General features: G+C 63.0%; 1 protein-coding gene across 3 annotated transcripts in view; it reads right to left on the reverse strand.

The window, feature by feature from the left end:
- lsr (lipolysis stimulated lipoprotein receptor) overlaps positions 1–22,195 on the reverse strand; it is a 200,819-nt gene that overhangs the window by 89,974 nt on the left and 88,650 nt on the right. For all 3 annotated transcript variants that reach the window (XM_041181127.1, XM_041181126.1, XM_041181125.1), the window contains one exon: positions 3,485–3,538. In XM_041181127.1, the coding sequence (XP_041037061.1) occupies positions 3,485–3,538 (54 nt within the window). The remainder of the gene's footprint in view (positions 1–3,484; positions 3,539–22,195) is intronic.

Genomic DNA, 22,195 nt, shown 5'->3' on the forward strand with positions numbered 1-22,195 from the left:
GCTCCATAGGGAGACACCTCGAGCAGCGAACCTCCCAGACAGAAGCTGGGGAAACTTCCTTGGGGAAAGATCGGGAAGCAGGGTCACTGTTACTCCAACCAGTTCCACACAAGGTCACACTTCACCTCACTAAAATAGCACAGGCCTGATTTTAACCCACTCACTGACACCCACTTCAAATCAGCACCACAGTCTCCCAAACTTCAACCAGGGGCACACTCACGCTCGGCTCGGTGTGGGCGGGGTCGCGCTCGGAGTGAGCGGGCTCGCGGCTCGGAGTGAGCGGGGTCGCGCCCGGCTCGGAGTGGGCGGGGTCGCGCTCGGCTCGGAGTGGGCGGGGCCGCGCTCGGCTCGGAGTGGGCGGGGTCGCGCTCGGCTCGGAGTGGGCGGGGTCGCGCTCGGTGTGAGCGGGGTCGCACTCGGCTCGGAGTGTGCGGGGTCGCGCTCGGAGTGGGCGGGGCCGCGCTCGGAGTGGGCGGGCTCGCGGCCGGAGTGAGCGGGGTCGCGCTCGGAGCGAGCGGGGTCGCGCTCGGAGCGAGCGGGGTCGCGCTCGGAGCGAGCGGGGTCGCGCTCGGCTCGGAGTGGGCGGGGCCGCCCTCGGAGTGGGCGGGGCCGCCCTCGGAGTGGGCGTGGCCGCCCTCGGAGTGGGCGGGGCCGCGCTCGGAGTGGGCGGGGCCGCGCTCGGAGTGGGCGGGGCCGCGCTCGGAGTGGGCGGGGCCGCGCTCGGAGTGGGCGGGGCCGCGCTCGGAGTGGGCGGGGCCGCGCCCGGAGTGGGCGGGGCCGCGCCCTGAGTGGGCGGGGCCGCGCCCTGAGTGGGCGGGGGCCGCGCCCTGAGTGGGCGGGGGCCGCGCCCGGAGTGGGCGGGGCCGCGCCCTGAGTGGGAGGGGCCGCGCCCTGAGTGGGAGGGGTCGCGCCCGGCTCGGAGTGAGCGGGGTCGCGCCCGGCTCGGTGTGAGCGGGGTCGCGCCCGGCTCGGAGTGAGCGGGGTCGCGCCCGGCTCGGAGTGGGCGGGGTCGCGCTCGGCTCGGAGTGGGCGGGGTCGCGCTCGGCTCGGAGTGGGCGGGGCCGCGCTCGGCTCGGAGTGGGCGGGGTCGCGCTCGGCTCGGAGTGGGCGGGGTCGCGCTCGGTGTGAGCGGGGTCGCACTCGGCTCGGAGTGTGCGGGGTCGCGCTCGGAGTGGGCGGGGCCGCGCTCGGAGTGGGCGGGCTCGCGGCCGGAGTGAGCGGGGTCGCGCTCGGAGCGAGCGGGGTCGCGCTCGGAGCGAGCGGGGTCGCGCTCGGAGCGAGCGGGGTCGCGCTCGGCTCGGAGTGGGCGGGGCCGCCCTCGGAGTGGGCGGGGCCGCCCTCGGAGTGGGCGTGGCCGCCCTCGGAGTGGGCGGGGCCGCGCTCGGAGTGGGCGGGGCCGCGCTCGGAGTGGGCGGGGCCGCGCTCGGAGTGGGCGGGGCCGCGCTCGGAGTGGGCGGGGCCGCGCTCGGAGTGGGCGGGGCCGCGCCCGGAGTGGGCGGGGCCGCGCCCTGAGTGGGCGGGGCCGCGCCCTGAGTGGGCGGGGCCGCGCCCTGAGTGGGCGGGGCCGCGCCCGGAGTGGGCGGGGCCGCGCCCTGAGTGGGAGGGGCCGCGCCCTGAGTGGGAGGGGTCGCGCCCGGCTCGGAGTGAGCGGGGTCGCGCCCGGCTCGGTGTGAGCGGGGTCGCGCCCGGCTCGGAGTGAGCGGGGTCGCGCCCGGCTCGGAGTGAGCGGGGTCGCGCCCGGCTCGGTGTGACCGGGGTCGCGCCCGGCTCGGTGTGGGCGGGGCCGCGCCCGGCTCGGAGTGGGCGGGGCCGCGCCCGGCTCGGAGTGGGCGGGGCCGCGCTCGGCTCGGAGTGGGCCGGGCCGCGCTCGGCTCGGAGTGGGCGGGGCCGCGCTCGGAGTGGGCGGGGCCGCGCTCGGAGTGGGCGGGGCCGCGCTCGGAGTGGGCGGGGTCGCGCTCGGAGTGGGCGGGGTCGCGCTCGGAGTGGGCGGGGTCGCGCTCGGAGTGGGCGGGGTCGCGCTCGGAGTGGGCGGGGTCGCGCTCGGAGTGGGCGGGGTCGCGCTCGGAGTGGGCGGGGTCGCGCTCGGCTCGGAGTGGGCGGGGTCGCGCTCGGCTCGGAGTGGGCGGGGTCGCGCTCGGCTCGGAGTGGGCGGGGTCGCGCTCGGCTCGGAGTGGGCGGGGTCGCGCTCGGCTCGGAGTGGGCGGGGTCGCGCTCGGCTCGGAGTGGGCGGGGTCGCGCTCGGCTCGGTGTGGGCGGGGGGCGCGCTCGGCTCGGAGTGGGCGGGGTCGCGCTCGGCTCGGTGTGGGCGGGGTCGCGCTCGGCTCGGAGTGGGCGGGGTCGCGCTCGGCTCGGAGTGGGCGGGGTCGCGCTCGGCTCGGCGTGGGCGGGGTCGCGCTCGGCTCGGCGTGGGCGGGGTCGCGCTCGGCTCGGTGTGAGCGGGGTCGCGCTCGGCTCGGAGCGAGCGGGGTCGCGCTCGGAGTGAGCGGGGTCGCGCTCGGTGTGAGCGGGGTCGCGCTCGGCTCGGTGTGAGCGGGGTCGCGCTCGGAGTGAGCGGGGTCGCGCTCGGCTCGGAGCGAGCGGGGTCGCGCTCGGAGTGGGCGGGGTCGCGCTCGGAGCGAGCGGGGGTCGCGCTCGGAGTGAGCGGGGGTCGCGCTCGGCTCGGAGCGAGCGGGGTCGCGCTCGGAGTGAGCGGGGTCGCGCTCGGAGCGAGCGGGGTCGCGCTCGGAGTGGGCGGGGTCGCGCTCGGAGCGAGCGGGGTCGCGCTCGGCTCGGAGCGAGCGGGGTCGCGCTCGGAGCGAGCGGGGTCGCACTCGGAGTGAGCGGGGTCGCGCTCGGCTCGGAGTGAGCGGGGTCGCGCTCGGCTCGGAGCGAGCGGGGTCGCGCTCGGAGTGAGCGGGGTCGCGCTCGGTGTGAGCGGGGTCGCGCTCGGCTCGGTGTGAGCGGGGTCGCGCTCGGAGTGAGCGGGGTCGCGCTCGGCTCGGAGCGAGCGGGGTCGCGCTCGGAGTGGGCGGGGTCGCGCTCGGAGCGAGCGGGGTCGCGCTCGGAGTGAGCGGGGTCGCGCTCGGCTCGGAGCGAGCGGGGTCGCGCTCGGAGTGAGCGGGGTCGCGCTCGGAGCGAGCGGGGTCGCGCTCGGAGTGGGCGGGGTCGCGCTCGGAGCGAGCGGGGTCGCGCTCGGCTCGGAGCGAGCGGGGTCGCGCTCGGAGCGAGCGGGGTCGCACTCGGAGTGAGCGGGGTCGCGCTCGGCTCGGAGTGAGCGGGGTCGCGCTCGGTGTGAGCGGGGTCGCGCTCGGCTCGGAGCGAGCGGGGTCGCGCTCGGTGTGAGCGGGGTCGCGCTCGGTGTGAGCGGGGTCGCGCTCGGTGTGAGCGGGGTCGCGCTCGGCTCGGAGCGAGCGGGGTCGCGCTCGGTGTGAGCGGGGTCGCGCTCGGAGTGAGCGGGGTCGCGCTCTCACTCTGTAGGTTGATCACTGAAACACAGACTCACCAGAACTCGGAGCGTCCGGATCTTGTAGGAGGGGAACACGACTGTGGTTTCCAACTGGAAAATAACAGACAGGTTCAGAGAGGGGGAAATGTGAGGGGGTAAAACCCAGACCGACAGGAACAGCCGCACCCCCCCACCCCCCCAACACCATCCTGCTGACTGGCCTGAATCCCTGCAAGTCCCAGCTTCCAGCTCCAGGATCAGTGCCAGGATCCCAGTCAATCTCTGCATTTCCCTCCTGTCCAACCTCTGGCCAGTGTCACTCACACACTCGACAGTTAACTGACCCCCTGAGCCCCTCACCACTCCCCCCACCCAACCCCAGGGGAGATCCCAGTCTGCATCACCCTCCCCAGGGGAGATCCCAGTCTGCATCACCCTCCCCAGGGGAGATCCCAGTCTGCATCACCCTCCCCAGGGGAGATCCCAGTCTGCATCACACCCGCCCGGGGAGATCCCAATCTGCATCACCCTCCCCAGGGGAGATCCCAGTCTGCATCACACCCGCCCGGGGAGATCCCAGTCTGCATCACCCTCCCCAGGGGAGATCCCAGTCTGCATCACACCCGCCCGGGGAGATCCCAATCTGCATCACCCTCCCCAGGGGAGATCCCAGTCTGCATCACACCCGCCCGGGGAGATCCCAGTCTGCATCACCCTCCCCAGGGGAGATCCCAGTCTGCATCACCCTCCCCAGGGGAGATCCCAGTCTGCATCACCCATCCCCAGGGGAGATCCCAGTCTGCATCACCCTCCCCAGGGGAGATCCCAGTCTGCATCACCCTCCCCAGGGGAGATCCCAGTCTGCATCACCCATCCCCAGGGGAGATCCCAGTCTGCATCACCCTCCCCAGGGGAGATCCCAGTCTGCATCACACCCGCCTGGGGAGATCCCAGTCTGCATCACACCCGCCTGGGGAGATCCCAATCTGCATCACCCTCCCCAGGGGAGATCCCAGTCTGCATCACCCTCCCCAGGGGAGATCCCAGTCTGCATCACCCTCCCCAGGGGAGATCCCAGTCTGCATCACCCTCCCCAGGGGAGATCCCAGTCTGCATCACCCTCCCCAGGGGAGATCCCAGTCTGCATCACCCTCCCCAGGGGAGATCCCAGTCTGCATCACCCTCCCCAGGGGAGATCCCAGTCTGCATCACACCCTCCCCAGGGGAGATCCCAGTCTGCATCACCCTCCCCAGGGGAGATCCCAGTCTGCATCACACCCTCCCCAGGGGAGATCCCAGTCTGCATCACCCTCCCCAGGGGAGATCCCAGTCTGCATCACCCTCCCCAGGGGAGATCCCAGTCTGCATCACCCTCCCCAGGGGAGATCCCAGTCTGCATCACCCTCCCCAGGGGAGATCCCAGTCTGCATCACCCTCCCCAGGGGAGATCCCAATCTGCATCACCCATCCCCAGGGGAGATCCCAGTCTGCATCACCCTCCCCAGGGGAGATCCCAGTCTGCATCACACCCACCTGGGGAGATCCCAGTCTGCATCACACCCTCCCCAGGGGAGATCCCAGTCTGCATCACACCCTCCCCAGGGGAGATCCCAGTCTGCATCACACCCTCCCCAGGGGAGATCCCAGTCTGCATCACACCCGCCTGGGGAGATCCCAGTCTGCATCACCCTCCCCAGGGGAGATCCCAGTCTGCATCACCCTCCCCAGGGGAGATCCCAGTCTGCATCACACCCGCCTGGGGAGATCCCAGTCTGCATCACCCTCCCCAGGGGAGATCCCAGTCTGCATCACCCTCCCCAGGGGAGATCCCAGTCTGCATCACCCTCCCCAGGGGAGATCCCAGTCTGCATCACACCCGCCCGGGGAGATCCCAGTCTGCATCACCCTCCCCAGGGGAGATCCCAGTCTGCATCACACCCGCCCGGGGAGATCCCAGTCTGCATCACCCTCCCCAGCGGAGATCCCAGTCTGCATCACACCCGCCCGGGGAGATCCCAATCTGCATCACCCTCCCCAGGGGAGATCCCAGTCTGCATCACACCCGCCTGGGGAGATCCCAGTCTGCATCACACCCTCCCCAGGGGAGATCCCAGTCTGCATCACCCTCCCCAGGGGAGATCCCAGTCTGCATCACCCTCCCCAGGGGAGATCCCAATCTGCATCACCCTCCCCAGGGGAGATCCCAGTCTGCATCACACCCGCCCGGGGAGATCCCAATCTGCATCACCCTCCCCAGGGGAGATCCCAGTCTGCATCACACCCGCCCGGGGAGATCCCAGTCTGCATCACCCTCCCCAGGGGAGATCCCAGTCTGCATCACCCTCCCCAGGGGAGATCCCAGTCTGCATCACCCTCCCCAGGGGAGATCCCAGTCTGCATCACCCTCCCCAGGGGAGATCCCAGTCTGCATCACACCCGCCTGGGGAGATCCCAGTCTGCATCACCCTCCCCAGGGGATCAGCCAGTGACCCCGGGCTCTACGTTCTGGTCAGTGTGGTACAGCCAGTGACCACGGGGTCTACATTCTGGTCAGTGTGGTACAGCCAGTGACCCCGGGGTCTACGTTCTGGTCAGTGTGGTACAGCCAGTGACCCCGGGTTCTACGTTCTGGTCAGTGTGGTGCAGCCAGTGACCCCGGGCTCTACGTTCTGGTCAGTGTGGTACAGCCAGTGACCACGGGGTCTACATTCTGGTCAGTGTGGTACAGCCAGTGACCCCGGGGTCTACGTTCTGGTCAGTGTGGTACAGCCAGTGACCCCGGGCTCTACGTTCTGGTCAGTGTGGTACAGCCAGTGACCCCGGGCTCTAAGTTCTGGTCAGTGTGGTACAGCCAGTGACCCCGGGCTCTACGTTCTGGTCAGTGTGGTACAGCCAGTGACTCCGGGCACTATTCTGGTCAGTGTGGTACAGCCAGTGACCCCGGGCTCTACGTTCTGGTCAGTGTGGTACAGCCAGTGACCCCGGGCTCTATTCTGGTCAGTGTGGTACAGCCAGTGACCCCGGGCTCTATTCTGGTCAGTGTGGTACAGCCAGTGACCCCGGGCTCTATTCTGGTCAGTGTGGTGCAGCCAGTGACCCCGGGCTCTACGTTCTGGTCAGTGTGGTACAGCCAGTGACACCGGGCTCTACGTTCTGGTCAGTGTGGTACAGCCAGTGACCCCGGGCTCTACATTCTGGTCAGTGTGGTACAGCCAGTGACCCCGGGGTCTACGTTCTGGTCAGTGTGGTACAGCAAGTGACCCCGGGCTCTACGTTCTGGTCAGTGTGGTACAGCAAGTGACCCCGGGCTCTACGTTCTGGTCAGGGTGGAGCAGCCAGTGACCCCGGGGTCTACGTTCTGGTCAGTGAGGTACAGCCAGTGACCCCGGGGTCTACGTTCTGGTCAGTGTGGTGCAGCCAGTGACCCCGGGCTCTACGTTCTGATCAGTGTGGTGCAGCCAGTGACCCCGGGCTCTACGTTCTGGTCAGTGTGGTGCAGCCAGTGACCCCGGGCTCTACGTTCTGGTCAGTGTGGTACAGCCAGTGACCCCGGGCTCTACGTTCTGGTCAGTGTGGTACAGCCAGTGACTCCGGGCTCTACGTTCTGGTCAGTGTGGTACAGCCAGTGACCCCGGGCTCTATTCTGGTCAGTGTGGTACAACCAGTGACCCCGGGGTCGACGTTCTGGTCAGTGTGGTACAGCCAGTGAGCCCGGGGTCTACGTTCTGGTCAGTGTGGTACAGCCAGTGACCCTGGGCTCTAAGTTCTGGTCAGTGTGGTACAGCCAGTCACCCCGGGGTCTACGTTCTGGTCAGTGTGGTACAGCCAGTGACTCCGGGCTCTATTCTGGTAAGTGTGGTACAGCCAGTGACCCCGGGATCTATTCTGGTCAGTGTGGTACAGCCAGTGACCCCGGGCTCTACGTTCTGGTCAGTGTGTTACAGCCAGTGACTCCGGGCACTATTCTGGTCAGTGTGGTACAGCCAGTGACCCCGGGCTCTACGTTCTGGTCACTGTGGTACAGCCAGTGACCCCGGGCTCTATTCTGGTCAGTGTGTTACAGCCAGTGACTCCGGGCTCTATTCTGGTCAGTGTGGTGCAGCCAGTGACCCCGGGCTCTACATTCTGGTCAGTGTGGTACAGCCAGTGACCCCAGGCTCTACATTCTGGTCAGTGTGGTACAGCCAGTGACCCCGGGCTCTACGTTCTGGTCACTGTGGTACAGCCAGTGACCCCGGGGTCTACGTTCTGGTCAGTGTGGTACAGCCAGTGACCCCGGGCTCTACGTTCTGGTCAGTGTGGAGCAGTCAGTGACCCCGGGGTCTACGTTCTGGTCAGTGAGGTACAGCCAGTGACCCCGGGGTCTACGTTCTGGTCAGTGTGGTGCAGCCGGTGACCCCGGGCTCTACGTTCTGGTCAGTGTGGTGTAGCCAGTGACCCCGGGGTCTACGTTTTGGTCAGTGTGGTACAGCCAGTGACCCCGGGCTCTACGTTCTGGTCAGTGTGGTGCAGCCAGTGACCCCGGGCTCTACGTTCTGGTCAGTGTGGTGCAGCCAGTGACCCCGGGCTCTACGTTCTGGTCAGTGTGGTACAGCCAGTGACCCCGGGCTCTACGTTCTGGTCAGTGTGGTACAGCCAGTGACCCCGGGCTCTAAGTTCTGGTCAATGTGGTGCAGCCAGTGACCCCGGGCTCTACGTTCTGGTCAGTGTGGTGCAGCCAGTGACCCCGGGGTCTACGTTCTGGTCAGTGTGGTACAGCCAGTGACCCCGGGGTCTACGTTCTGGTCAGTGTGGTACAGCCAGTGACCCCGGGCTCTACGTTCTGGTCAGTGTGGTACAGCCAGTGACTCCGGGCTCTATTCTGGTCAGTGTGGTACAGCCAGTGACCCCGGGCTCTACGTTCTGGTCAGTGTGGTACAGCCAGTGACTCCGGGCACTATTCTGGTCAGTGTGGTACAGCCAGTGACCCCGGGCACTACGTTCTGGTCAGTGTGGTACAGCCAGTGACCCCGGGCTCTATTCTGGTCAGTGTGGTACAGCCAGTGACCCCGGGCTCTATTCTGGTCAGTGTGGTACAGCCAGTGACCCCGGGCTCTATTCTGGTCAGTGTGGTGCAGCCAGTGACCCCGGGCTCTACGTTCTGGTCAGTGTGGTACAGCCAGTGACACCGGGCTCTACGTTCTGGTCAGTGTGGTACAGCCAGTGACCCCGGGCTCTACATTCTGGTCAGTGTGGTACAGCCAGTGACCCCGGGCTCTACATTCTGGTCAGTGTGGTACAGCCAGTGACCCCAGGCTCGACATTCTGGTCAGTGTGGTACAGCCAGTGACCCCGGGCTCTACGTTCTGGTCAGTGTGGTACAGCCAGTGACCCCGGGGTCTACGTTCTGGTCAGTGTGGTACAGCCAGTGACCCCGGGCTCTACGTTCTGGTCAGTGTGGAGCAGTCAGTGACCCCGGGGTCTACGTTCTGGTCAGTGAGGTACAGCCAGTGACCCCGGGGTCTACGTTCTGGTCAGTGTGGTGCAGCCAGTGACCCCGGGCTCTACGTTCTGGTCAGTGTGGTGTAGCCAGTGACCCCGGGGTCTACGTTCTGGTCAGTGTGGTACAGCCAGTGACCCCGGGCTCTACGTTCTGGTCAGTGTGGTACAGCCAGTGACCCCGGGTTCTACGTTCTGGTCAGTGTGGTACAGCCAGTGACCCCGGGGTCTACGTTCTGGTCAGTGTGGTGCAGCCAGTGACCCCGGGCTCTACGTTCTGGTCAGTGTGGTACAGCCAGTGACCCAGGGGTCTATGTTCTGGTCAGTGTGGTACAGCCAGTGACCCCGGGCTCTACGTTCTGGTCAGTGTGGTACAGCCAGTGACCCCGGGCACTATTCTGGTCAGTGTGGTGCAGCCAGTGACCCCGGGGTCTACGTTCTGGTCAGTGGGGTACAGCCAGTGACCCAGGGGTCTACGTTCTGGTCAGTGTGGTACAGCAAGTGACCCCGGGCTCTACGTTCTGGTCAGGGTGGAGCAGCCAGTGACCCCGGGGTCTACGTTCTGGTCAGTGAGGTACAGCCAGTGACCCCGGGGTCTACGTTCTGGTCAGTGTGGTGCAGCCAGTGACCCCGGGCTCTACGTTCTGGTCAGTGTGGTGCAGCCAATGACCCCGGGCTCTACGTTCTGGTCAGTGTGGTGCAGCCAGTGACCCCGGGCTTTACGTTCTGGTCAGTGTGGTACAGCCAGTGACCCCGGGCTCTACGTTCTGGTCAGTGTGGTACAGCCAGTGACCCCGGGCTCTACGTTCTGGTCAGTGTGGTACAGCCAGTGACCCCGGGCTCTATTCTGGTCAGTGTGGTACAACCAGTGACCTCGGGGTCGACGTTCTGGTCAGTGTGGTACAGCCAGTGAGCCCGGGGTCTACGTTCTGGTCAGTTTGGTACAGCCAGTGACCCTGGGCTCTAAGTTCTGGTCAGTGTGGTACAGCCAGTGACCCCGGGGTCTACGTTCTTGTCAGTGTGGTACAGCCAGTGACTCCGGGCTCTATTCTGGTAAGTGTGGTACAGCCAGTGACCCCGGGATCTATTCTGGTCAGTGTGGTACAGCCAGTGACCCCGGGCTCTACGTTCTGGTCAGTGTGGTACAGCCAGTGACCCCGGGCTCTACGTTCTGGTCAGTGTGGTACAGCCAGTGACTCCGGGCACTATTCTGGTCAGTGTGGTACAGCCAGTGACCCCGGGCTCTACGTTCTGGTCACTGTGGTACAGCCAGTGACCCCGGGCTCTATTCTGGTCAGTGCGTTACAGCCAGTGACTCCGGGCTCTATTCTGGTCAGTGTGGTGCAGCCAGTGACCCCGGGCTCTACATTCTGGTCAGTGTGGTACAGCCAGTGACCCCAGGCTCTACATTCTGGTCAGTGTGGTACAGCCAGTGACCCCGGGCTCTACGTTCTGGTCAGTGTGGTACAGCCAGTGACCCCGGGGTCTACGTTCTGGTCAGTGTGGTACAGCCAGTGACCCCGGGCTCTACGTTCTGGTCAGTGTGGAGCAGTCAGTGACCCCGGGGTCTACGTTCTGGTCAGTGAGGTACAGCCAGTGACCCCGGGGTCTACGTTCTGGTCAGTGTGGTGCAGCCAGTGACCCCGGGCTCTACGTTCTGGTCAGTGTGGTGTAGCCAGTGACCCCGGGGTCTACGTTCTGGTCAGTGTGGTACAGCCAGTGACCCCGGGCTCTACGTTCTGGTCAGTGTGGTACAGCCAGTGACCCCGGGCTCTACGTTCTGGTCAGTGTGGAGCAGTCAGTGACCCCGGGGTCTACGTTCTGGTCAGTGTGGTACAGCCAGTGACCCAGGGGTCTATGTTCTGGTCAGTGTGGTACAGCCAGTGACCCCGGGCTCTACGTTCTGGTCAGTGTGGTACAGCCAGTGACCCCGGGCACTATTCTGGTCAGTGTGGTGCAGCCAGTGACCCCGGGGTCTACGTTCTGGTCAGTGTGGTACAGCCAGTGAACCAGGGGTCTACGTTCTGGTCAGTGTGGTACAGCCAGTGACCCCGGGCTCTATTCTGGTCAGTGTGGTACAGCCAGTGACCCCGGGGTCTACGTTCTGGTCAGTGTGGTGCAGCCAGTGACCCCGGGCTCTACGTTCTGGTCTGTGTGGTACAGCCAGTGACCCCGGGCTCTACGTTCTGGTCAGTGTGGAGCAGTCAGTGACCCCGGGCTCTACGTTCTGGTCAGTGTGGTACAGCCAGTGACCCCGGGCACTATTCTGGTCAGTGTGGTGCAGCCAGTGACCCCGGGCTCTACGTTCTGGTCAGTGTGGTACAGCCAGTGACCCAGGGGTCTACGTTCTGGTCAGTGTGGTACAGCCAGTGACCCCGGGCTCTATTCTGGTCAGTGTGGTGCAGCCAGTGACCCCGGGCTCTACGTTCTGGTCAGTGTGGTGCAGCCAGTGACCCCGGGCTCTACGTTCTGGTCTGTGTGGTACAGCCAGTGACCCCGGGCTCTACGTTCTGGTCAGTGTGGTACAGCCAGTGACCCCGGGCTCTACGTTCTGGTCAGTGTGGCACAGCCAGTGACCCCGGGCTCTATTCTGGTCAGTGTGGTACAGCCAGTGACCCCGGGGTCTACGTTCTGGTCAGTGTGGTACAGCCAGTGACCCAGGGGTCTACGTTCTGGTCAGTGTGGTACAGCCAGTGACCCCGGGCTCTACGTTCTGGTCAGTGTGGTACAGCCAGTGACCCCGGGCACTATTCTGGTCAGTGTTGTGCAGCCAGTGACCCCGGGGTCTACGTTCTGGTCAGTGTGGTACAGCCAGTGACCCTGGGCTCTAAGTTCTGGTCAGTGTGGTACAGCCAGTGACCCCGGGGTCTACGTTCTTGTCAGTGTGGTACAGCCAGTGACTCCGGGCTCTATTCTGGTAAGTGTGGTACAGCCAGTGACCCCGGGATCTATTCTGGTCAGTGTGGTACAGCCAGTGACCCCGGGCTCTACGTTCTGGTCAGTGTGGTACAGCCAGTGACCCCGGGCTCTACGTTCTGGTCAGTGTGGTACAGCCAGTGACTCCGGGCACTATTCTGGTCAGCGTGGTACAGCCAGTGACCCCGGGCTCTACGTTCTGGTCACTGTGGTACAGCCAGTGACCCCGGGCTCTATTCTGGTCAGTGCGTTACAGCCAGTGACTCCGGGCTCTATTCTGGTCAGTGTGGTGCAGCCAGTGACCCCGGGCTCTACATTCTGGTCAGTGTGGTACAGCCAGTGACCCCAGGCTCTACATTCTGGTCAGTGTGGTACAGCCAGTGACCCCGGGCTCTACGTTCTGGTCAGTGTGGTACAGCCAGTGACCCCGGGGTCTACGTTCTGGTCAGTGTGGTACAGCCAGTGACCCCGGGCTCTACGTTCTGGTCAGTGTGGAGCAGTCAGTGACCCCGGGGTCTACGTTCTGGTCAGTGAGGTACAGCCAGTGACCCCGGGGTCTACGTTCTGGTCAGTGTGGTGCAGCCAGTGACCCCGGGCTCTACGTTCTGGTCAGTGTGGTGTAGCCAGTGACCCCGGGGTCTACGTTCTGGTCAGTGTGGTACAGCCAGTGACCCCGGGCTCTACGTTCTGGTCAGTGTGGTACAGCCAGTGACCCCGGGTTCTACGTTCTGGTCAGTGTGGTACAGCCAGTGACCCCGGGGTCTACGTTCTGGTCAGTGTGGTGCAGCCAGTGACCCCGGGCTCTACGTTCTGGTCAGTGTGGTACAGCCAGTGACCCAGGGGTCTATGTTCTGGTCAGTGTGGTACAGCCAGTGACCCCGGGCTCTACGTTCTGGTCAGTGTGGTACAGCCAGTGACCCCGGGCACTATTCTGGTCAGTGTGGTGCAGCCAGTGACCCCGGGGTCTACGTTCTGGTCAGTGGGGTACAGCCAGTGACCCAGGGGTCTACGTTCTGGTCAGTGTGGTACAGCCAGTGACCCCGGGCTCTATTCTGGTCAGTGTGGTACAGCCAGTGACCCCGGGGTCTACGTTCTGGTCAGTGTGGTGCAGCCAGTGACCCCGGGCTCTACGTTCTGGTCTGTGTGGTACAGCCAGTGACCCCGGGCTCTACGTTCTGGTCAGTGTGGAGCAGTCAGTGACCCCGGGCTCTACGTTCTGGTCAGTGTGGTACAGCCAGTGACCCAGGGGTCTATGTTCTGGTCAGTGTGGTACAGCCAGTGACCCCGGGCTCTACGTTCTGGTCAGTGTGGTACAGCCAGTGACCCCGGGCACTATTCTGGTCAGTGTGGTGCAGCCAGTGACCCCGGGGTCTACGTTCTGGTCAGTGTGGTACAGCCAGTGACCCAGGGGTCTACGTTCTGGTCAGTGTGGTACAGCCAGTGACCCCGGGCTCTATTCTGATCAGTGTGGTGCAGCCAGTGACCCCGGGCTCTACGTTCTGGTCAGTGTGGTGCAGCCAGTGACCCCGGGCTATACGTTCTGGTCTGTGTGGTACAGCCAGTGACCCCGGGCTCTACGTTCTGGTCAGTGTGGTACAGCCAATGACCCCGGGCTCTACGTTCTGGTCAGTGTGGCACAGCCAGTGACCCCGGGCTCTATTCTGGACAGTGTGGTACAGCCAGTGACCCCGGGGTCTACGTTCTGTTCAGTGTGGTGCAGCCAGTGACCCCGGTGTCTACGTTCTGGTCAGTGTGGTACAGCCAGTGACCCAGGGGTCTACGTTCTGGTCAGTGTGGTACAGCCAGTGACCCCGGGCTCTACGTTCTGGTCAGTGTGGTACAGCCAGTGACCCCGGGCACTATTCTGGTCAGTGTTGTGCAGCCAGTGACCCCGGGGTCTACGTTCTGGTCAGTGTGGTACAGCCAGTGACCCCGGGGTCTACGTTCTGGTCAGTGTGGTACAGCCAGTGACCCCGGGCTGTACGTTCTGGTCAGTGTGGTACAGCCAGTGACCCAGGGGTCTACGTTCTGGTCAGTGTGGTGCAGCCAGTGACGCCGGGCTCTACGTTCTGGTCAGTGTGGTACAGCCAGTGACCCCGGGCTCTATTCTGGTCAGTGTGGTACAGCCAGTGACCCCAGGGTCTACGTTCTGGTCAGTGTGGTGCAGCCAGTGACCCCGGGGTCTACGTTCTGGTCAGTGTGGTGCAGCCAAAGACCCAGGGGTCTACGTTCTGGTCAGTGTGGTGCAGCCAGTGACCCCGGGCTCTACGTTCTGTTCAGTGTGGTACAGCCAGTGACCCCGGGCTCTACGTTCTGTTCAGTGTGGTGCAGCCAGTGACCCCGGGGTCTACGTTCTGGTCAGTGTGGTGCAGCCAGTGACCCCGGGCTCTATTCGCGTCATTGTGGTGCAGCCAGTGACGCCGGGGTCTACGTTCTGGTCAGTGTGGTACAGCCAGTGACCCCGGGCTCTACGTTCTGGTCAGTGTGGTACAGCCAGTGACCCCGGGCTGTACGTTCTGGTCAGTGTGGTACAGCCAGTGACCCCGGGCTCTACGTTCTGGTCAGTGTGGTACAGCCAGTGACCCAGGGGTCTACGTTCTGGTCAGTGTGGTACAGCCAGTGACCCAGGGGTCTACGTTCTGGTCAGTGTGGTACAGCCAGTGACCCAGGGGTCTACGTTCTGGTCAGTGTGGTACAGCCAGTGACCCCGGGCTGTACGTTCTGGTCAGTGTGGTACAGACAGTGACCCCGGGCTCTACGTTCTGGTCAGTGTGTTACAGCCAGTGACCCAGGGGTCTACGTTCTGGTCAGTGTGGTACAGCCAGTGACCCAGGGGTCTACGTTCTGGTCAGTGTGGTACAGCCAGTGACCCCGGGCTCTACGTTCTGGTCAGTGTGGTACAGCCAGTGACCCCGGGGTCTACGTTCTGGTCAGTGTGGTGCAGCCAGTGACCCCGGGCTCTATTCTGGTCAGTGTGGTACAGCCAGTGACCCAGGGGTCTACGTTCTGGTCAGTGTGGTACAGCCAGCGACCCCGGGGTCTACGTTCTGGTCAGTGTGGTACAGCCAGTGACCCCGGGCTCTACGTTCTGGTCAGTGTGGTACAGCCAGTGACCCCGGGCTTTACGTTCTGGTCAGTGTGGTGCAGCCAGTGACCCAGGGCTCTACGTTCTGGTCAGTGTGGTACAGCCAGTGACCCCGGGGTCTACGTTCTGGTCAGTGTGGTGCAGCCAGTGACCCCGGCCTCTATTCTGGTCAGTGTGGTACAGCCAGTGACCCCGGGGTCTACGTTCTGGTCAGTGTGGTACAGCCAGCGACCCCGGGGTCTACGTTCTGGTCAGTGTGGTACAGCCAGTGACCCCGGGCTCTACGTTCTGGTCAGTGTGGTACAGCCAGTGACCCCGGGCTCTATTCTGGTCAGTGTGGTACAGCCAGTGACCCCGGGCTCTACGTTCTGGTCAGTGTGGTACAGCCAGTGACCCCGGGCTCTACGTTCTGGTCAGTGTGGTGCAGCCAGTGGCCCCGGGCTCTACGTTCTGGTCAGTGTGGTACAGCCAGTGACCCCGGGGTCTACGTTCTGGTCAGTGTGGTGCAGCCAGTGACACTGGGCTCTACGTTCTGGTCAGTGTGGTGCAGCCAGTGACTCTGGGCTCTACGTTCTGGTCAGTGTGGTACAGCCAGTGACCCAGGGCTCTACGTTCTGGTCAGTGTGGTACAGCCAGTGACCCAGGGGTCTACGTTCTGGTCAGTGTGGTGCTTTTCAGCTCCGTGTCCTGTGTCTGTGCCATTCACTCTGTGAGCATTTCTCATCAACACACCCAATATCCACTTCCAGTTAAACTTTGGCAGCTGGTTACTGAGGTGACCCTGATTAACATCAACCTGGTTACTGCTGAGACCCTGGTTAACATCAGCCTGGTTACTGAGGTGACCCTGGTTAACATCAGCCTGGTTAACATCAGCCTGGTTACTGAGGTGACCCTTGTTAACATCAGCCTGGTTAACATCAGCCTGGTTAACATCAGCCTGGTTACTGAGGTGACCCTGATTAACATCAACCTTTTTACTGCTGAGACCCTGGTTAACATCAGCCTGGTTACTGAGGTGACCCTGGTTAACATCAACCTTTTTACTGCTGAGACCCTGGTTAACATCAGCCTGGTTACTGAGGTGACCCTGGTTAACATCAGCCTGGCTAACATCAGCCTGGTTACTGAGGTGACCCTGGTTAACATCAGCCTGGTTAACATCAGCCTGGTTAACATCAGCCTGGTTAACATCAGCCTGGTTACTGCTGGGATCCTGGTTAACACCAGCCTGGTTACTGCTGAGACATTGGTTCCCATCAGCCTGTTTAACCTCACCCTGGTTATTTCTGAGACCCTGGTTAACATCAGCCTGGTCACAGCTAAGACCTTGGTTAACATTAGCCTGGTTACTGCTGTGACCTTGGTTAACATCAGCCTGGTTACTGCTGAGACCCTGGTTAACATCAGCCTGGTTAACATCAGCCTGGTTAACACTCTCTGCGACTCTCAGTGTTTGGAATATTGAGTTCTAGCGCAAAGAGCCGAGCAGTTAGTAACAAACCAACAGTTTCGGTTAAGACGGGTTAAACCCTGTCTGCATGCACAGAACTCAATGACTAACAGTAGGCGCCATGTTAATATGATGCCCACACATATCTCGATTATTGAAGAGATGATTGATTAGACCCAGCACTTACACAGCCTGCAGTCCACACTCGGCACCGCCACACTCGGCACCGCCACACTCGGCAGATCCACGGACTCAGACTGTGCTAATCGCAGGATGTCTGTCCCTCAGTCTGACAGCAGAGAACAATCCAAATCCTCAATGGACAAACATGGCCAACAGCTGAGGGAGGGAGGAGGGCACAGGACACAGATCACACAGCTCGTGGAGGGAGGGGATACACCCAGGACACAGATCACACAGCTCGGGGAGGGAGGGTCCAGACACAGGACACAGATCACACAGCTCGGGGAGGGAGGGGACACACCCAGGACACAGATCACACAGCTCGGGAATGGAGGGAACACACCCAGGACACAGATCACACAGCTCGGGGAGGGAGGGTACACACCCAGGACACAGATCACACAGCTCGGGGAGGGAGGGTCCAGACACAGGACACAGATCACACAGCTCGGGGAGGGAGGGAACATACCCAGGACACAGATCACACAGCTCGGGGAGGGTGTGTACACACCCAGGACACAGATCACACAGCTTGGGGAGGGAGGGGACATACCCAGGACAGTGATCACACAGCTCGGGGAGGGAGGGAACACACACAGGACACAGATCACACAGCTCGGGGAGGGAGGAGGTCCCAGGACACAGATCACACAGCTCGGGGAGGGAGGGTACAGACACAGGACACAGATCACACAGCTCGGGGAGGGTGTGTACACACCCAGGACACAGATCACACAGCTCGGGGAGGGAGGGTACACACCCAGGACACAGATCACACAGCTCGGGGAGGGAGGGAACACACCCAGGACAGTGATCACACAGCTCGGGGAGGGAGGGAACACACCCAGGACACAGATCACACAGCTCGGGGAGGGAGGGTACACACCCAGGACACAGATCACACAGCTCGGGGAGGGAGGGAACACACCCAGGACACAGATCACACAGCTCGGGGAGGGAGGGTACAGACACAGGACACAGATCACACAGCTCGGGGAGGGAGGGTACAGACCCCGGACACAGATCACACAGCTCGGGGAGGGAGGGTACAGACCCCGAACACAGATCACACAGCTCGGGGAGGGAGGGAACACACCCAGGACACAGATCACACAGCTCGGGGAGGGAGGGGACACACCCAGGACACAGATCACACAGCTCGGGGAGGGCATGTACAGACACAGGACACAGATCACACAGCTCGGGGAGGGAGGGAACAGACCCTGGACACAGATCACACAGCTCGGGGAGGGAGGGAACACACCCTGGACACAGATCACACAGCTCGGGGAGGGAGGGTACAGACACAGGACACAGATCACACAGCTCGGGGAGGGAGGGTACAGACACAGGACACAGATCACACAGCTCGGGGAGGGAGGGTACACACCCAGGACACAGATCACACAGCTCGGGGAGGGAGGGTACAGACCCAGGACACAGATCACACAGCTCGGGGAGGGAGGGAACAGACCCCGGACACAGATCACACAGCTCGGGGAGGGAGGGTACAGACACAGGACACAGATCACACAGCTCGGGGAGGGAGGGTACAGACACAGGACACAGATCACACAGCTCGGGGAGGGAGGGAACACACCCAGGACACAGATCACACAGGTCGGGGAGAGAGGGGACACACCCAGGACACAGATCACACAGCTCGGGGAGGGAGGGAACACACCCAGGACACAGATCACACAGCTCGGGGAGGGAGGAGGTCCCAGGACACAGATCACACAGCTCGGGGAGGGAGGGAACACACCCAGGACACAGATCACACAGCTCGGGGAGGGAGGGAACACACCCAGGACACAGATCACACAGGTCGGGGAGAGAGGGGACACACCCAGGACACAGATCACACAGCTCGGGGAGGGAGGGTAGAGACCCAGGACACATCACACAGCTCGGGGACGGAGGGAACACACCCAGGACACAGATCACACAGCTCGGGGAGGGTGTGTACACACCCAGGACACAGAACACACAGCTCGGGGAGGGAGGGTAGAGACACAGGACACAGATCACACAGCTCGGGGAGGGAGGGTAGAGACACAGGACACAGATCACACAGCTCGGGGAGGGAGGGGACACACCCAGGACACAGATCACACAGCTCGGGGAGGGAGGGGACACACCCAGGACACAGATCACACAGCTCGGGGAGGAAAGGAACACACCCAGGACACAGATCACACAGCTCGGGGAGGGAGTGTACACACCCAGGACACAGATCGGGGAGGGAGTGTACACACCCAGGACACAGATCACAAAGCTCGGGGAGGGTGTGTACACACCCAGGACACAGATCACACAGCTCGGGGAGGGTGTGTACACACCCAGGACACAGATCACACAGCTCGGGGAGGGAGGGAACACACCCAGGACACAGATCACACAGCTCGGGGAGGGAGGGAACACACCCAGGACACAGATCACACAGCTCGGGGAGGGCATGTACAGACACAGGACACAGATCACACAGCTCGGGGAGGGAGTTTACAGACCCAGGACACAGATCACACAGCTCGGGGAGAGAGGAGGTCCCAGGACACAGATCACACAGCTCGGGGAGGGAGTTTACAGACACAGGACACAGATCACACAGCTCGGGGAGGGAGGGTAGAGACCCAGGACACAGATCACACAGCTCGGGGACAGAGGGTAGAGACCCAGGACACAGATCACACAGCTCGGGGAGAGAGGGTACAGACCCAGGACACAGATCACACAGCTCGGGGAGGGAGGGAACACACCCAGGACGCAGATCACACAGCTCGGGGAGGGTGTGTACACACCCAGGACACAGATCACACAGCTCGGGGAGGGAGGGGACACACCCAGGACACAGATCACACAGCTCGGGGAGGGAGGGAACACACCCAGGACACAGATCACACAGCTCGGGGAGGGTGTGTACACACCCAGGACACAGATCACACAGCTCGGGGAGGGAGGGGACACACCCAGGACACAGATCACACAGCTCGGGGAGGGAGGGAACACACCCAGGACACAGATCACACAGCTCGGGGAGGGAGGGAACACACCCAGGACACAGATCACACAGCTCGGGGAGGGAGGGAACACACCCAGGACACAGATCACACAGCTCGGGGAGGGAGGGAACACACCCAGGACACAGATCACACAGCTCGGGGAGGGAGGGAACACACCCAGGACACAGATCACACAGCTCGGGGAGGGAGTGTACAGACACAGGACACAGATCACACAGCTCGGGGAGGGAGTTTACAGACCCAGGACACAGATCACACAGCTCGGGGAGGGAGGAGGTCCCAGGACACAGATCACACAGCTCGGGGAGGGAGTTTACAGACACAGGACACAGATCACACAGCTCGGGGAGGGAGTGTACAGACACAGGACACAGATCACACAGCTCGGGGAGGGAGTTTACAGACCCAGGACACAGATCACACAGCTCGGGGAGGGAGGGTACAGACACAGGACACAGATCACACAGCTCGGGGAGGGAGGGAACACACACAGGACACAGATCACACAGCTCGGGGAGGGAGGGAACACACCCAGGACACAGATCACACAGCTCGGGGAGGGAGGGAACACACCCAGGACACAGATCACACAGCTCGGGGAGGGAGGGAACACACCCAGGACACAGATCACACAGCTCGGGGAGGGAGTGTACAGACACAGGACACAGATCACACAGCTCGGGGAGGGAGTTTACAGACCCAGGACACAGATCACACAGCTCGGGGAGGGAGGAGGTCCCAGGACACAGATCACACAGCTCGGGGAGGAAGTTTACAGACCCAGGACACAGATCACACAGCTCGGGGAGGGAGGGTAGAGACCCAGGACACAGATCACACAGCTCGGGGAGGGAGGGTAGAGACCCAGGACACAGATCACACAGCTCGGGGAGGGAGGGTAGAGACCCAGGACACAGATCACACAGCTCGGGGAGGGAGGGAACAGACCCAGGACACAGATCACACAGCTCGGGGAGGGAGGGGACACACACAGGACAAAGATCACACAGCTCGGGGAGGGAGTGTACACATCCAGGACACAGATCACACAGCTCGGGGAGGGAGGGGACACACCCAGGACACAGATCACACAGCTCGGGGAGGGAGGGGACACACCCAGGACACAGATCACACAGCTCGGGGAGGGAGGGAACACACCCAGGACACAGATCACACAGCTCGGGGAGAGAGGGGACACACTCAGGACACAGATCCCACAGCTCGGGGAGGGAGGGTAGAGACACAGGACACAGATCACACAGCTCGGGGAGGGAGGGTAGAGACACAGGACACAGATCACACAGCTCGGGGAGGGAGGGAACACACCCAGGACACAGATCACACAGCTCGGGGAGGGAGGGTAGAGACACAGGACACAGATCACACAGCTCGGGGAGGGAGGGAACACACCCAGGACACAGATCACACAGCTCGGGGAGGGAGGGAACACACCCAGGACACAGATCACACAGCTCGGGGAGGGAGGGAACACACCCAGGACACATCACACAGCTCGGGGAGGGAGTTTACAGACACAGGACACAGATCACACAGCTCGGGGAGGGAGTTTACAGACCCAGGACACAGATCACACAGCTCGGGGAGGGAGGAGGTCCCAGGACACAGATCACACAGCTCGGGGAGGGAGTTTACAGACCCAGGGCACAGATCACACAGCTCGGGGAGGGAGTGTACACATCCAGGACACAGATCACACAGCTCGGGGAGGGAGTTTACAGACCCAGGACACAGATCACACAGCTCGGGGAGAGAGTACAGACACAGGACACAGATCACACAGCTCGGGGAGGGAGTTTACAGACCCAGGACACAGATCACACAGCTCGGGGAGGGAGTGTACGAGACACAGGACACAGATCACACAGCTCGGGGAGGAGTTTACAGACCCAGGACACAGATCACACAGCTCGGGGAGGGAGTGTACAGACACAGGACACAGATCACACAGCTCGGGGAGGGAGGGAACACACCCAGGACACAGATCACACAGCTCGGGGAGGGAGGGAACACACACAGGACACAGATCACACAGCTCGGGGAGGGAGGGAACACACCCAGGACACAGATCACACAGCTCGGGGAGGGAGGGAACACACCCAGGACACAGATCACACAGCTCGGGGAGGGAGGGAACACACCCAGGACACAGATCACACAGCTCGGGGAGGGAGTGTACAGACACAGGACACAGATCACACAGCTCGGGGAGGGAGGAGGTCCCAGGACACAGATCACACAGCTCGGGGAGGGAGTTTACAGACCCAGGACACAGATCACACAGCTCGGGGAGGGAGTTTACAGACCCAGGACACAGATCACACAGCTCGGGGAGGGAGGGTAGAGACCCAGGACACAGATCACACAGCTCGGGGAGGGAGGGTAGAGACCCAGGACACAGATCACACAGCTCGGGGAGGGAGGGAACAGACCCAGGACACAGATCACACAGCTCGGGGAGGGAGGGAACAGACCCAGGACACAGATCACACAGCTCGGGGAGGGAGGGAACAGACCCAGGACACAGATCACACAGCTCGGGGAGGGAGGGGACACACCCAGGACACAGATCACACAGCTCGGGGAGGGAGTGTACACATCCAGGACACAGA

Source organism: Carcharodon carcharias (assembly GCF_017639515.1).
Source record: "Carcharodon carcharias isolate sCarCar2 chromosome 29 unlocalized genomic scaffold, sCarCar2.pri SUPER_29_unloc_12, whole genome shotgun sequence".
Classification (NCBI taxonomy): domain Eukaryota; kingdom Metazoa; phylum Chordata; class Chondrichthyes; order Lamniformes; family Lamnidae; genus Carcharodon; species Carcharodon carcharias.